The 16,739-nt window shown below is 45.2% G+C and overlaps 1 protein-coding gene across 5 annotated transcripts in view; it reads right to left on the bottom strand.

Annotated features, from left to right (window-relative positions):
* The window catches only part of cep112 (centrosomal protein 112), an 89,274-nt gene that overhangs the window by 33,818 nt on the left and 38,717 nt on the right, over positions 1-16,739 (bottom strand). For all 5 annotated transcript variants that reach the window (XM_034540447.1, XM_034540449.1, XM_034540448.1 and 2 more), the window contains 3 exons: positions 13,242-13,377; positions 10,392-10,499; positions 6,240-6,422 (listed from right to left, as the gene is read on the bottom strand). In XM_034540447.1, the coding sequence (XP_034396338.1) occupies positions 6,240-6,422; positions 10,392-10,499; positions 13,242-13,377 (427 nt within the window). The remainder of the gene's footprint in view (positions 1-6,239; positions 6,423-10,391; positions 10,500-13,241; positions 13,378-16,739) is intronic.

Here is a 16,739-nt window from a genome sequence, read left to right as displayed (position 1 = left end):
AAGTGGCTCCGAGGTTAAGATTTCATATTCCAGCCGAGAGACCAGATGCTGTCTTTATTGATACATAGAAATTGATTTACACTTGGAGGACGATGTCGGCTACCTGCATCGTTTGGGAAAGTGAACTGTACTTAAGATCTATTTTTGTTCATCATGAATCCCTCCAGATGCATTCATGTCCAAATATGTTTATTTAACATTACAATGAAGACAAGTTATTAGAAAGTCCACCCATGTTCTCTGACAAACATGTGAGGAATCAAGAGAAACAGAAGCATACGCTGTGTGTCCTGTAGGGTGAAAATATAGAAACAAACATATATAATGATAACCCAATGAGAGACTGAATCACACTGTACATTGACAGGTATGAGCAAAGTGATGCTGCAGACACAGTAAGTGAGAGGCAGTTTCCTGTGTTTGTGTAGGGGCTGCTGCGATGGCGTGACCCCTCTCTTGACCTCTCTCTTTTTGAACTTCTCAGCCTCGACTTTACCCGAGGAGCCTTTTTTTTTTTTTTTTTTTTTTTTTTAAATAGTGCTGCCAGTGAGCGTCAACATTACACAGTGTGAATGCTAATCAGCCCAACCCCACAGCCTCAGAAACACCAGAAATCTCCAAAGTTTTGGAAAAAAAAGGCCAAAAGGAGAAAAAAAAAGATCCTCTTACTGTTTTAATAAAACTGCTTCACTTAGCTGGAGATCGGCTGCAACCTCAAAACTGAAAGAAGCTCTTTTTTATTAATGCAAATTCACCATTATTTTAAACCTCAGTATGAGGACACACTGGATGTGCATTTATGACATCTATTATAATAGTGTAGTGTCCTCAAACAGCCACATTGTGATACATAACCACACGTTTTACAGGTATCTGTATGATATGATCAGTCAATAGCAATAATCAAGGCACCATCAGCGTTTCACCCTTCCCTACCTACATTGCACAGATTCCCCAGTTATTGCACATCCTCATTACTCGCCTTGGTTCACTCGGTTTATTTCTTGGAAATGGCATTTCTGGCTATGTGCTGTGCCTCCTGCCCCTCCCTTTCAAAGCCTGGGCTTCCAAGGACGCCGCCACGTTAAGGCAATCAGACAGAAAGTGCCTGAAGTCTTTTTTAGCGGGCAGTAGGGAGAATCAAAGAGACTTCAAAGGAGTGTCACAAAAACAGGCAGATGCTGTGGCTCTGTGTGCCAGTGTTGGCGAGAGTGTAACAGCCAAATCCACTTGTACACACACACGATAAACAGCCACACATGCCGGAGCTGTCACACACATGCAATGGCATGCGGCAGATTCAGTGAGGCAAAAGAAAAACAAACACATGCAATCCTCCATCTCCACGTCCCACTCGGCCGTCTCTCAGCATTACCCGTCAAGGGCAAAAGGATGCCCCGGAGAATCTTTAATGTTTAATTCTCTCTTTAACAAATGTGGATGATCCGCCTTCCCAAAAACTCTTTCAATAAGTTAGAGTATAATCTCAGAAAAGAGGCACTGGCACTTCAGCGAGTCTGTGAGCAGCAGGACGCACGCCGGCATGCGGCTGACGGGCTTTGTGATGCGCAGCCCTCGGCGACAATAGGAGAGTCAAACGAAACACTGGGGGTCAAACCGTGTCAGTTCAGAACCGGCAGAACGGAACCAGCTGACAGACTTTCTGTGCATCAAACCGGAGAGAAGCCACGAGACTTCCTCCTCTGCTGGAGATCTTCATGGCCAAAGTGTGGTGAGAAGCTGAAGAACAGACAGAGCTCCTCTGCCACGTCAACGCTGTCGTTTCTACTGTGACATTGAAGCCCACGTGCTACTTCCCTTGCTCACTGTATTATAGCAATCGCTTGGGCATCACTTCTTTATGAAGAGCCAGGGTGTGCGGAGCACTTTGTTTGACCACAAGAAACACAAAGCTGCCACTCCCGTCTCTGATCTACAACGTGTGATCTTCCATGGGAGGAAGAGCGACAGCTATGAGTCGTGAAGAGGGTCCACGCGTTTCATAAGAGAAGACTTCCTTCACCCCGATTGAGTCACCTCTCCAAACGGATACAGTTCCATTAGTCCAGTTCATCTTTAATGATGAATTATTAATGGGAGATTAATTCTGCTGTTGTTTAATTACCGTCAAACATTAAGGACGCAATAACATTAGAGTTAAGTGATGCGTTTTCCTGTTTAAAATAAAAATTAAATAAACTCGCTTTAACTATGAACAAGCGAAACCCTTCTCACGGTGGTGTGATTATGACTTGGCAATCCGCGGCGCAACTAATAACATTTATGATGGCTGTATTCCATGTCGGCATATCAGTGCCAGGCCCTGGTATCGGCACGTAGGCTTACCGACGTGGCTCGTTAAATACACATTCGTGTTATTACAGTAATTACAATGTGCCGCTCCCGCTGTGACAACTCAAATGACTGCTGTGAGAAGAAGTTTGTATTAGCGTGACAGGTGGAACACCTTTGCTTTGTTGACCTGTGCTATGAACCCGACTTAAGTCACCATGATTGACCTTTCACTGAGAGGTGGATGACACCACTGCATGTCTGTGCAGTGACTATGGAGCTCAGTTTGTGCTTCAGGATTAAACTAAGTGTTTAATCCATGTAGAAGGCGTATTCCTGAGCCTGGGAGAGAGCAGGGGCCGTTGTTTCTACCCGCTTCCAGTCTTGATGCTAAGCTAAGCTAATCAACTCCTGCAACTAGCTCCACAGTTAATGCGTGGCGAGGTCACAGTGGTATCTGTTAATGTTAGATTATTCCTTGAACACATGTATTCTTCATTATCTGTTCACAAAATAAATATATAAGGGAATCCTAAAGCGCAGTATGCATGTGTGTCATGTGCACAACGCCCTGATATTGTGTTACACATATAACTGACAAATAATAACCAAGCAAGCCTGACAATTTCAACCTTCACAGGTATATGATGTATACACATTTAGAAATAAATAGCGTGTCATCATGCATGTTGTCGGATAGCAAAGCATCTGTCTGAGACATGCTAAATGACTTCATGTAGAAAGACAACTCCACTCTTCACAGTGCCGGATGACTTCGCCGGTGATTAATCGTTCTGAATAAAAAAAAAAAAAATACAAATAAAAACCAGGTTCTCACAAGATGGTGATTATGATGATGAAATAATTCAAAGAATCATAAACTCCGTGAGACCCGCTACTGGAAACCAGTGAGTAACCGGATCTCAGGGACCAATCGTTTGGTAAAAGTGGGCCTCGCTCGCTCCGTCGGACTTCCTCTTAACGCGGAGTGTCATCACCCTCTTCATTTGACGCATCTTAAATCAGGTACTTGGGATAGAAACGCTTTGAAAAATTGACAGCATCATTTAGTCCATCGCGGCCCAGAAGAAAGACCTCACAAGACTGGCGCTCCCCCCCCACGCTGTTTGAAGTCCAGATGGCGTGTACGCTCCTTTAGAAAGGTACATAATTAGTGGGGAAAACAATGCCTAGTTTTGAGGAGGAGCCGGTGGGAAAAAAATATGAATGATGGGTTTTTGCATTGAATAAACAATTCTGTTTAAAAACAAGGCTTCAAATCAATGTATAATGCTTGTCCTAGTTTGTTATCTATTATTCAACAATTTAAAACGCATCACAGACACAAAATAGAGTATATTGAGGAAAAAAAGCTAAATATGTTGAATTGTATTATCATATAATAATAGAATGAATCTTTACTTTCTCCAAAAAGTGTGCATAAAGAAGAGGACATAAGGAAAGCGGCCTATGTTAAATATATTCATAACAGTACGAAAAGGAAAGGCCACTCCTCCAGGAGTGTGTTAGACTGAGGACCGGGGATGGACCCCCTTCCTTTCATACTGCTATATTAAACAAATACATGCAGGTCCACCAGGCTGGGAGTTAATCCCCCGAGTCGGTGGGAAGCCAATCACACGACAGGCCTCCGATCCAGCGGCTTAATTCTGATTCTTTCATAAAGTGTCAACATTTAAAAAACACACTGCGGTGAAACGACTGCAACCTGTACAGGTTTATTGTTCTTCTTCTTCCTCATCGACTCTCCTCCTCGAACACAAGGAGTGAGTCAGGAATGCGATATATTAGAGCCCCACCACATCAAGGGGATGACTCACCCTCCGAGTGCGTGACTGACAGTTGATGTTCACTGAGCCAACTGTCACCTGAACTCATTCCAGGAAGAGTGAGACAAGGTGTGAGACGAATATAGGCAGAAATAATGAAGCCTGGGTTCAATGTTCCACAGCAGACATCGGGATCGTCACTTTCCGACAATACTGTCCATCGGACTCATCTGATGAGGTTGGAGCGTGCGTGAAAAGGCCTGAGACTCCCAGAAGCACAAGCCAAATGAAAGAAGAAAAGAAGCCGTGGCATTTGCTTTGCAGGAAGTGCTCTATGTTTTCTGCAAATGTTCTTTAAAAAGAAATTCCATTCATATTTTCACAACTTTCACGGCCCTGTGTGATGGGGCCACTCTGTCAGTGTGACAGATCAGAGTTCTTAAGGGGTAAACAACGTAATAAGTGGCTTTACTCAGTATATATAACCCCCCATGTAAAAAGAACTCATCTTTAATACATATCTGCTGCCGGAGTATCAGCTTCTTGTCATTTTAACAGCTCACGCAGGAAGTCAAGCCGGCTCACTCCCCCGCGGCTTTCAGAAACCTCACAATCCCGTCCAAGGCCGAAGTGGAAATCTGGATTTCTGCCGCTGTCGCGTCTGACATAAGACAGGCGTCTGATCTCCACTCAAGATGCTGCACGAGCAAAACGGGAACGGAGAACTGGAGATGAGCACTGGAGAAGTTTGTTTTCTGTCACCTCCCGAGATCCTAAGATTTGTCAAACGACGCGTCATTTTGACACGAGCGGGACAGCATGTTATCAGCAGAAACCCAAATAACACACTAGCTGGTGTCATCAGTGCTGTGAAAGACGTTTTAAGACAAGGGAACATCCGAGTGGGAATGAAAAGTTTAAAAAAACACGACTGTTCTGCCATGTTACACAGTCCCCAGCTTTTTAAGGACGTTTTAGACTGCTGTGACAGCAGCCCGCCAGTACAGTGGTAAGAGATGACTTGACTAGCAATGAGGAACAGAGCTGACGAACGAAGGACAACATATTTTAATATTTCAGCTCGCAACGGGGCGTTATTTGGACTCTTAGTGGGAGTATTGACAAAAACAAGACATTTGAGACAAAATTATTAAAATGTTCAACTTGGTCTCTCTTAGATCTTCAAATATTGATGCATTTTACGAGGAAAAAATGGGCTTTAACTTTTTGACAGTGTAGGTAAACACCTTTTTAAAGGAAAACACTAAAATGTTTTTAGTTTTTTTCTGGTAAACCTAATTGATCTTTTAAACGTCCCTTTGCCGTGTATATTATACTTTGTGACGACGGAATCACATTTTTTTTTAAATGTAAGGTCGGATTCCTTCGCCAGTCATTGGGTGCGACTGGCCGGATCCCCATCGCCACTGAACGGAGAATAAACTAAATTCTCTTCACGCTGACAAAGAAGAGTGAAACACATTGAGGGCCGGTTAGTCAAACGGCTCCCCACAGAGCTCCAAGCTAGCCCAGGCTGCAGAGAGGCGAAGGCTGAGCGAGTGTCAGGGATGTCCATGAACACAGACCCGAATGACACACAGCCACGCTAATACAAGAGAAGATGGAGACGGCCCCCTGCTGTGAGAGCAGCATGCCATGCTGAGAAACACTTCGTTAGCTTGTCGCTGTCCACAATCGTACAGCGGAAAATAAAGGAGAGATTCGACCCAGGGCGTTGGAATAAAAGATCGCTGCTCAACAGATTTCTTCTCCTTCATCTGGCTACCTGTGGTTTTTAGTCCACACACACAAAAAAAACACACAAAAAGTTGGGACTGCGGAATATTTTAGTTTTCGCTTATTTCATTTAAAAAAAAAAAAAAAAGTTTTTCTTGAGCGCAATGTTGTTGTTTTTTGCCCAAATAAAATGCATTTTTATTCAAATAGCAATATCTAACATCTCCCGTACGTTACAGCGGATACAAAGCCATCTATAAAAGGATTCACGGCCGATAGCCGTCTTCAAGTCTCAACCCGCTGTGCTTTTGAAACCCCGGGAAGACGTCAATGGGCAAAATACTAAATAGTTGTCCACGGGAGAGCGGTGGGTCAGCATGTATGTGTGTGTGCAAACGTGGATCAGTGGAGACCCCCTACCTGGGCGTCGCGCTTCCTCCACTCCTGGGTGTGCTGCTGGTGCTGTTGCAGGGCTGCCCTGGCCTGCCTCTCCAGGCTGCTCACCTCCCACTGGCGCTCCTGGACCAGGCTGTCCTTCTCCGCGCTGTGCTGCTGCTGTAGCCGCGTCCTCTCCTGCTCGTGCTGCACGCGCTGCTCAGCCATCTGATTGGACAAGCGGGCAAAGAGAGACTTCATCAGCCAACACACACACTCGGAGCAGTCCTGTCGTCATGACAACTTGTCCATCCACCGATCCATTCATCCTTCCTGCGTCCGATTCCTTATTAAACCTCCACCGAGAACACTCGACCAATTTGGGCGAAATTGGTAGTTAGGTCGGAAAAAAGCAGGAAAAGTTTCTCCGATTCCTCCCATTGTCAGCCATGCGATGTGTTTACATCGGGCTCCCCCCCCCCACACCTCTCCTGCCAATTGTACAGACCGACCCTCAATGTCCCACTCCTCTCTCTCTCTCTTTAAATCTGTCCCCCTCGCCCTATTCTGCCATCGGCATATAAAAGAGCAGCTAGTTTGGGCTACGCATGCAAGCTGGCAGGGGTTAGCCATCTGGCTGCAGCGACTGGCCGATGCCCCATGCTATGCGCCTGACAGCATGCGAAAAGCGGCTTAGGCGATGACTATGATGATCATTATAAAACCAAATTGGAAAGAAAGAAACTGGAGCGGGAGGCGAGGACAGTCGAAACTTTGAGGAGAACCGAGAAGACGCTAAAAGATTCTTGATACCGCTTTTACCTGTAATTATAATGTCAGGCTTCATTTAACCAATTCAATGGTTCATTAAACATTCATGCCATTAATTAATCAATATCTGCTTTCTATAGATGGGATTATGCTCAAGCTTGCGATATAAACACAGAGTTACAACCAGCTACTTGAAATACAGTAGAGGAAAATATAACACAAAGGCTTAATCGTCCTGGCAGCTGAAGCACGACAGTGAGCAGAGTCACCTGCTGAGAGGTGAGCCTGGGCAGCACAGCTCCCAGCACCGAGCCCCGAGCCGTTCCCAGGCTCTGTTCCCTTCCCACTCCCCCATGGCGGGGGGACCAGTGACCCCCACACCATCCCGCCGTGCAGCCCCAGCCTGAGTCTTGAAAGGACAGCAGGGGCCCGGGGCCCATTCGCTTCCCTGCTTTGAAGCTAATCCCCCGCACATTGTGCTCGACGGCACCCTACCTGGCCTGCCAGAGAAGCGGAGCTCCACAGCCTCTACACCCGCTGCCTGCTCTACCCACGGACCTATCTTCGGACGTTGCGTGCTATTCAGAGCAGGTGATGAATGAGTGGCTATCTACAGGAAGCCGGATCCCGTCCCCAGAAGAAGGCCACAATAGAAACTTCCTTTTGGCAGTCAAGAAGTTACCCCTCAGGTTTTGAGAGAGCTCTGAAAAGAGCAATGGGAAGAATTATAACTGGATAAAAATGGATTTCTATCTTTGCGGCTCAGTTAATTGCATTAAAGAGACCCTCAAAATACCTCACACATAGAACACCACAGAGCTCCATTAAACACACACTATGGAGGCTTTGGCATCAGCTTCCACTGATGCAGTCTGCGGTGCACTCCACACACTTCTTTTTCCACAAATGAGGTCCACATCCAGAATACGTTGTCCCACAGGGATAGTCGGGCTGACACAGCAGCACAAGTTACAGCTGACGGACTGATAAGCAGGCGCTTGCTTCCAGAACTCCCCAGCAGGACATCGTAGCGTACTGTTCGCTCCAGTTTAGCGTCTCGGGTCATGGGGGGGGGGGGTTTTGGAAAGGAAAGAGGGGATCTGAGGTGAAACGAGCATAATGAAGAAATGGGCGAGATAGATCCATTGAGAGAAAAACAGCTAAAAGAAAAAGACGGCGCAGAGATGACAGAGAGCAGACCCAGCGAGGAGCCTGGTTGTGACATCACGTAGCGCCAGCGTGCAGCGGAGGATGCTGGGTGCTGCGGTTCTTAAAGGGGCCGGCATGGCGCTTGTGAGGGGAGACTGAGTCGGCTACAGCACAGCTTGGTGCCACAGAGACAGAGCGGGCCGGGCGTGACCGCACAGCACGACTCCTGTCAGAAGGGCCTGACATGGCTGTGTGTGCGCCCGCATTGAGACGGGACAGTGAGGCAATGGGCTTCTTTCAGCCCCTGTGGAGGGGAGGGGGGGTACATCTGAAATGTTTGGGAAGGAGGAGACAGTTGAACAGAAGCCCTGTCTGGTCTCAGCAGGGGTGGGTGGGTGTGGGGAGGATGGGGGCGATGGAAGAAAGACACTGTAAGGTCTGAACTGGAGACTGAAGACGAGCTGCATTTATCTCTGGGCACACGAGCATGTCTATAAACTAGAGATTCCTTCATTCCACTCTCCCAATTTAACATCTGAAGAGGACCGTCGAGTTCTCCCTTAACTCTCAAGGGCACGACTCCAAACCAGCCATCCGACCTCACTGCAGCGTCATGAGGACGCCGTGACGTCAGCTGGAACAACTCCGTCATACATCGCCCCCTTTCTCTACGACTCATTGAAGTCGGCCTCGAGGGAATGTTCTTTTGTGAGCATCTGAATGGACAAACTTGACCCCCGCAATCGTGTGACACCCATCTCTCTGCAGTGGAGACACAATGCAGCGACACATGCAGGCATGGGTTACACACAGAGTACCCATGGCCACGCTTCTGTGTGTGCAGAAACACAGCGAACGCACACACACACACACACACACACACACACACACACACACACACAACGGTATAAACCCATGAATAATCGTAGAGAAGAATTTCCTCTTTGGTTCTCCACCTTTCTAACTGTGTAGACAATGTCACCAGCACTCACATCAACAAAGACAGGCCTTTCATCTTCACATGTTTATCATCTTCAAGCTAACCCTGTGTAGCTGCTTCGACTGTCAACCCCCACACTCGGTAGCAGATGAAGATGATAGTCGCTTCAATCTTTGCTTTGATTACTCACCTGTTTTTCACATGAGATGGAATTCAATATACTTAAGTTGGCACTCACAGGTACATCGTCAGCTACTGGATCTTTATAGAGGCATAAAAATGTCTTATGGACATAAATACGATCTGTTTAAAGGTTTAAGCGGCTTCGTCTGATTTCCATGACGCTTGGAGAAAGAACTAAAAAGAGGCGTTTCCCACTTTCCACAGTGAAATGCGTTTTTGACGGATACAAAAATCCTATTTGAATCTTTTGAAAGTGTGTTTTTTTTTTTCATTATAATTGCAAACACAAGTGTTCAGTCACGCAGCAAATCAATAATGTGCATCCGCTCCTCGGCAGAAGCACAAATCTACAGCACATTGTAAACTTCTTCTGGAGCGTGTCAGCGTGCTTATTAACGTATTATTAACATAGTGCTGTAGTCTCTTAAATCTTCTTTATTATGAGAAATTATTGAAGAACTTAAATGATTTATTATTTGACGTCTTATCCAATGGTGTGATTATTAGTTGCTATGCAGGGCTGAACACCAGATTGTTCTGTATATTATATACTTTTATTATTATTATTTATTTTTTTAATTATTATAAGCGTTACTTTATTATAATATAGTTATACACAGGTTACACAAAGAAAGAACACTTTCTAAAGACTGCCTTAAGGGGGAAGATTAGATTCTAGGTTAGAGTACACATTCTTTATGGCTAAAATATCAATGACATCGTTAAAGTATAGTCAGAGATAAAAAATCCTTCTGAGGTTAAAGTGAAATAAGTGAAATAATATCCGTTTCTGTGGATTAATTGAACCCGATGCTATATAAGAAATATCGTCGTATCAGCGAGCTGGATTTCAATGAGGAGTGAAAACGGTTTCTCGACTCCTAATCGAAGAAGAGTGACGGCGATGCGACGATAAGGGAGCCGAGTGTCTGCCATGCAGATTGCATTAGTTTTCAATTGGCAACGTTTAAGATATTTATTGAGCTGCAATCCGATCTTAATCCAAAGCGTGTCTCATATCATGATAAATTAATCAGGAGGAACAGATGTGGAGGAATAACAGAAGGAATGTCTTCAGCAGCCATAACAGAGAAAAGATAACAATGTGATGGTGAGAAGAGGTTGTCGAGCAGACTGCAGGCAGATGGACAGACCTGCTGCTCCGTCTTCTGTCTGAGGGCATCGAGTTGCTGGGAGAACTCTGTGGCCTGGTTCTCCCTGAGGGCCTTGGAGCGGATCAGGTCCTCCTCTACCTTATCCATCTGGAGGCATAGGAGGATTACAATAATTACACTTTACATCAATTATAAAACTTTTGTGCAAACGCATTGAAATAAAAGTTCAATTTAAATAGGCAACGATTCCAAAAACAGAAAACAATTGGAAAGTGATAAAACAGCCAGAGACACGTTAGGCTAAAAGCTCTTTGATACACGAGTCAAAGGTATTATTAATTACAATTAAAGAGTATATTATCTCAAATAAGACGTCTAGGGCTGAGGTTACCAATGCAGAAAAAGTGGCCGGGGCATTTTAAACATTTGAGCAAACCCAAAAAACTGACTAACAGCCCCAAAAGCCAAATAGAGGAAAGCACGTCTTTGTGACTTTACACCTGATCCTTGTGCCTGAGATGACAAGGACCCACGAGCCGGTCAGAGGATATAATATCAGTAATTCATAAGGAGGGGAATGATCCCCTTTAGACCAATCAGATCGTAGCTCCATACTGGCGAACAGGATGCAGAGAAATGAATCAACCCTGACCCGACTACCCAATATGAGAAGAACGGTGAGCTTCCAATCAGAGGCCAGGGCCGGCGCCGACCCCTCCATGCTTCTTAAGGTTGTACCTTAACGAGTTCTCCACGTTGTCAAGCTCCTCAGGGTTCAGAGCTGTGATGGTGTGACGCAGGGAACGCGTCATATTTAAATAACACTATGGAAATAAATGTTTAAAACCCCACACGCATTACGGCTGGGTTCGCCATCTGAAATACATTCACATTGCTATAAAGCCCACATCATTTGCAGCTTAAAATCTCAGATTTCGGGATATTGAACATACCGGTTTGTTCAGAATTCTGCTCAATATGTTTTCATTAGTTACAGTTGACACTCATAATCACAAGAACAATAAACATGTGCAGCACCTGCAGAACACCGTCATGCATCTGTAATAACTTTCTTTGTATGATCTTATCGGTAACAACTCATGTGTTCTTATCGTAAGGATTTTGTGATAACAGCACATCTATTTATCAAAGTATGGTATTACAATTAACATTAAATATGTAATACAGTAGTTCAAATAAAAATATTCACAGATGCAACTCAAAGTCACACAGTGAGAAAGTTTGAGGACTTTTCTGAAAATGCATTTGACAATATTATGCTCTCCATCTCAACTCCCCTTCCACTTTCATATTCCATGTTCAGGTGACGAGAATCAAAACAATTGGAAATGTAATTTACTGAAACTGTATCTGGGCTGCGCCGTGTGTAACGCTCAGGAAACGCTTCATGTGTTTTAATTAATCCATTTAAGATGTCGAAGCCTCCTTTGAACCAACGCAACGGAGATTTCATTCCGTCTTTTTTTCCAAAATCCAAAATGAGGCAGATTTATCCTTTAAGAGCAAGTCTTCAAGTGGGATACAGATTTAAAAATGAGAGAAAGACGGAGAGAGATACAGATAACACATTTAAAGACGGAGAGAGGGAGAGGATGACGAGAGGAAAGACGGAAGAATGAAAAGAGAGCAAAGAAACTTCTACGACATTAAAGCCTTTGCTTGGGAAAACGTAATGGAGCAAAGAAGGGAGGATGACAGGGATGCAGAAGAGACTGCCGCTCTCTTGGCTTTGATGTGGGCTGAGGATAAAGTCAGATTGGAGATTGGGATGCCAGGGGCATGATGGGAAAAGAGGGAACGAGCATGAGATGGGAAAACATGAGAAAAGAGGAGGAGAAAGAGAAAGACGAGGGGAAATACAGCACTGCAGATATTTTCCAAGCATGGAGAGAAGATGATATCACTTCCCACCCTGTGAAAAAAACAAAAAAACACGTATTCAAGAAGCAGCAACAAGCCGAGCGACGTCCTGTCTGTCAATAACACGTTTTAGTGTAAGAGGCTTTTGTCACTTTAATGGCAATTCGGAGTTTTCTCAAGTGTCTGTTTTGCCTTCTTTAGGGTTCAGGTGCAAGCAGCACATTTGCTTCTCCTGTCAATATGACAAACATGTTAATAAAGGTTATTGTGTGTGCCCACGCAGTCGACTCCCACACAAAACCTTTTCTTACACCACAACATACCGATTGGCAGAAACACTTTCGCTAATCAGTGACTACAACGTGCTAATCTGCACAACACGCAGCCCTTAAAGACAACACAGAGAGAAAGGCCCAGCAAAACGCCTCTGCATTGGTTTGCAGCGCAGCATGCATCGATTGGAGAACTCTCCCAATAACCTGCAGCCCACGCGGTGTGGACTTAAAGGAAGTGACCCGTCCTCCATCGAAACCCACCCATCCCACGGCACGCCCACAGGGAGGAAGTGAGGTCAACGAACAAACCTGCTTAATGAGCAGAATTATAAAATCACATTGCACGTGAGTGAAAATGTGACGGCGGTCGATCATTTGCGTGTGCTTTTCAGATGAAGGAGAGGGGAGGGAGACATACGGAGGAATTCAAGTGCAGCCAGCGTGGCACCCTGTTGCATCTGTAGTCAGGCTGTGTCTCTGCAACCACAAGAATGTGTGTGTGTGTGTGTGTGTGTGTGTGTGTGTGTGCATTGTCTTGGTTACTGCTTGTCAAGCAGCGTTTAAATGTACCCTTTGTGGTAAGACAAACATGAAAGATGGACGGGCATCTGCATTTGGCACACAACTGATATGAACACACATCATATGAAAACAGGTGTGCATGCACCGCGTTAGCTAATATACAGCGTGTGCCTTCGTGTGTGTGTGTGTGTGTTGTCCGCGTGTATCCGACCTGGAGCTTCACGTCGGCGTAGGTCTTCTCAGAGCTGAGCTCCACCTGCTTCTTGAACTGCTCCAGGGCCGCATCGGCCTGCTGGATCTGCTGCCTTTGGCTCTCTCTGGCTCGGTACAGCTGGCTCTCCATCTCCCTTCAAACCAAACACACACAACAACAAAAGGTGTATATGATGAAATCCAGAAATGCTTCGTCAAGAAAGCGAGGGACCGTTATTTTTTATGTGTGTGTGCCGGGGTGGACGGGAGTGTGTGTGTGTGCCGGGGTGGACGGGAGTGTGTGTATGCCAGGGTGGACGGGAGTGTGTGTGTGCCAGGGTGGACGGGAGTGTGTGTATGCCAGGGTGGACGGGAGTGTGTGTGTGTGCCGGGGTGGACGGGAGTGTGTGTATGCCAGGGTGGACGGGAGTGTGTGTATGCCAGGGTGGACGGGAGTGTGTGTGTGTGCCGGGGTGGACGGGAGTGTGTGTATGCCAGGGTGGACGGGAGTGTGTGTGTGCCGGGGTGTGATATACATAAATATATATACATATTGGATTTGGATTTTAAATCCATTATAGGACCACCCAACAAATCTGATACAATGAATGTCTTGTGATTAATGATTAAAGGTTATTAAAAATGCCTCACGGGGAGCAACATTGAGGATAACTTTATGAGATTTGACAAAAACGTACAAAGATCCCCAAAAATAAGCTGCACTTTCAGCACCCCGTCCCTGCTCCTCATGTGTGGTTTATGGTAATAATGTTCCGGGAGAACGTCGTTGAAACTTCAGCACAAAGCGAAAGCAATTTCTTTTCTTTTTCTGGGCTGCAGAGACATAACTGCTGAGCAGCTTCCAGTTCACTGCACCAGTTCGTGAAATCTTCCAAGAACTTTCTTGTGATTAGTGTGCAAACACGACTGTTTGGGGAGAGAATGTGACAGTGTGTGTGTGTGTGTGTGTGTGTGTGTGTCTCTTGCTCCCTTGTAAATGAACACTCATTGTGTGTTTAATTATTCCCCATGGAGAGATGAGGAGGAGGAGGAAGAATTCATTTTTGGCCAGTGGGTGAGACTTTAAACCAATTAGAAGAACAGCTACGACTTCACGTCCGGAGGAGGAGGACACACACACACACACACACACACACACACACACATCTATATCTCACAATGCAGTGTGTGTGGGCATGTGCATGTTTTACAATTCATAATAGGGGCATGGTTCATTAACGCAGTGATGAAAGTAGTACCGTGAAAACACACACACACACACACACACACACACACACACACACACACACACACACACACACACACACACACACACACACACACACACACACACACACACACACACACACACACACACACACACACACACACACACACACACACACACACACACACACACCTCCTTTACCTGAACACATTCACAAAGTCTGCATTCTTGTCAAGCGATTAATCACTCCCCATAATCAAAGTAACAACTTTATAAAGATATAACACTAAATAAAAAATTAAAAAAGGAAACAGAGAACGTCAGAGGAGATAAACAGCCAAAGAACAGAAGGAAGCATTAAGAAACGAATGCGCATTCTCTCTTCTTTATAGTGTTCTGTCTCTTTGTAATTTTGGTCTCTCTCATGTTGGACATCAAACGACAAAGAAATTTTTTTTTTTCTCTCCCAATTTTGTGTACTCTGTAATTATTAATCAGTGTTGTTGCATGACTGCCTTCCGGGCTCCGACAGACACAAAAGGATACGAGGAGACTCAGATGGAAAAAGACAGAAAGAGAGGAAGACGGAAAAGAGGATGTCACAGAAATAGCAAGTTTTTTTGGAATCTTCCAAGGCAGAGCAGAAATGAATTGGGTGTGTGTCTCGCTTAAGAGACGGCGGCGCCCGTGTGTGCGCATGCATGTGTATGTGCCTTTGTTCACGAGCCAGTCACAAACTGTGTGTGTGACTGACAACTCCACTCAAGGAATGCACTATGACTAAGTTGGAGCTGCGCCTACACCTCTGAGGATACAGAGAAAGACTCACTGCAGCAAACTTGGAGAATGTGACACATTGAAACATATTATTCTCTAAAGCTGAAGAGAGCAGGTGAACACATGGCACCTTCAGAGAATCCTCTGAGAATAACTGTGTGTGTGTGTGTGTGTGTGTGTGTGTTTCCCTGTGTGGGTGTGGTCACTCGAGCGGTAGACAGCGTGTCACCATCAATAACAGAGCACTGACGATGAGATGAGAGGACTGAGACGAAGGAGTCAGGGAGGCCTGGCAGGGACAAGCTGAGAGTTTAAGGAAGCAGAGGGGTGCCAGCGCCAGGGCGGCCCGCTGGCTTTAAATGGATCTCTGGTCAGAAAAGTGGAAGGAGAGCACGCTCAAATTAAAGATGTGCCTTCTCTAAAGAGGAAGTCCTCTCATCCCTCAATCCTAAACGGCTGTTTAAAGGGGAGGAAGAGGAGGAGGCGAAGAGAGAGGAGTATTTGTGCTAGAAAGGGTGAAAGTGCTTCCGCCATGCCGCCGCCTGGCAGACAGGAGGGGTGCAGGGATGCCGGCGTTTTCCGGACTGCCCTAACCACACAATGCCACGTGCTGCCTATAAAGAGACAAGGAACCGACTGTATATAAACATTTGTGTACACTTACAGTCAATACAAGAGTACACATTAAAAAGTCAATGCACACAGAGGCCACTCTAATTGCCTATGCAAATATTCTTTTCATGGAAGTCGGGTATTTAAGAATTGTACGGGCTGTGATGTGGGTGGAGCAGCGCATGGAAAAGACTGACAAACAGACTAGAATGCACGCTTTGCATGCGGATGCCTCTGGTCTCCAGTATAAAAAGACAGTGTGTGTGTGTGTGTGTGTGTGTGTGTGTGAGTATGTGTGTGTGTGTCTGTGTACACGTGGTGTGCGCGAGAGAGAGAGCCCGTGCATCTGCTTCTGTGAGCTCATCCAAACGGAATGATAACGAATCCACAGACACATCAAAGAGGCCTGGAGGAAAAAAAAAAAAGAGAGAGCACATAAAAAGAGAGAAAATGCAAAACTGAAATATTCAGCGGGCTCTGAAGAAAAAAAATATAACGGGCTTGGTTTTCATCCCCAGAGAAAGAGAAAAGGGGAGGAAGAAAAGAAGAACAAAAAGACAGATGCAGAATAAGAGACAGACCACAAATAAGTGAACAGAAAAGAGAGACGGCACGAGGGCAAAGAAATATTAAAGACGGAGAATCATTGAGCTTGATGGCTGAAAAACAGCCTACAAATGTGGCCTGTTTATAAACAGCATTACACATCGAGATATGAAATAAAATGGCCACTTAAGTAGAAAGAAAGAGAATCTCTTTTATGGCCCACCAGTCATCTACTCACTAGAATGCTCTCAAAATAAATCAGCATTACACAATTGATGATTCTTAAACAACCTTCCTGTGCAACTATTCGGATAAACACCTCAATCCTGTTTACCAATGTGGATATGTTCTGTT

Source organism: Cyclopterus lumpus, chromosome 8 (assembly GCF_009769545.1).
Source record: "Cyclopterus lumpus isolate fCycLum1 chromosome 8, fCycLum1.pri, whole genome shotgun sequence".
NCBI lineage: Eukaryota > Metazoa > Chordata > Actinopteri > Perciformes > Cyclopteridae > Cyclopterus > Cyclopterus lumpus.
The sequence above is the reverse complement of the archived record's forward strand: the minus strand, read 5'-3'. Positions and strand labels throughout refer to the sequence as shown.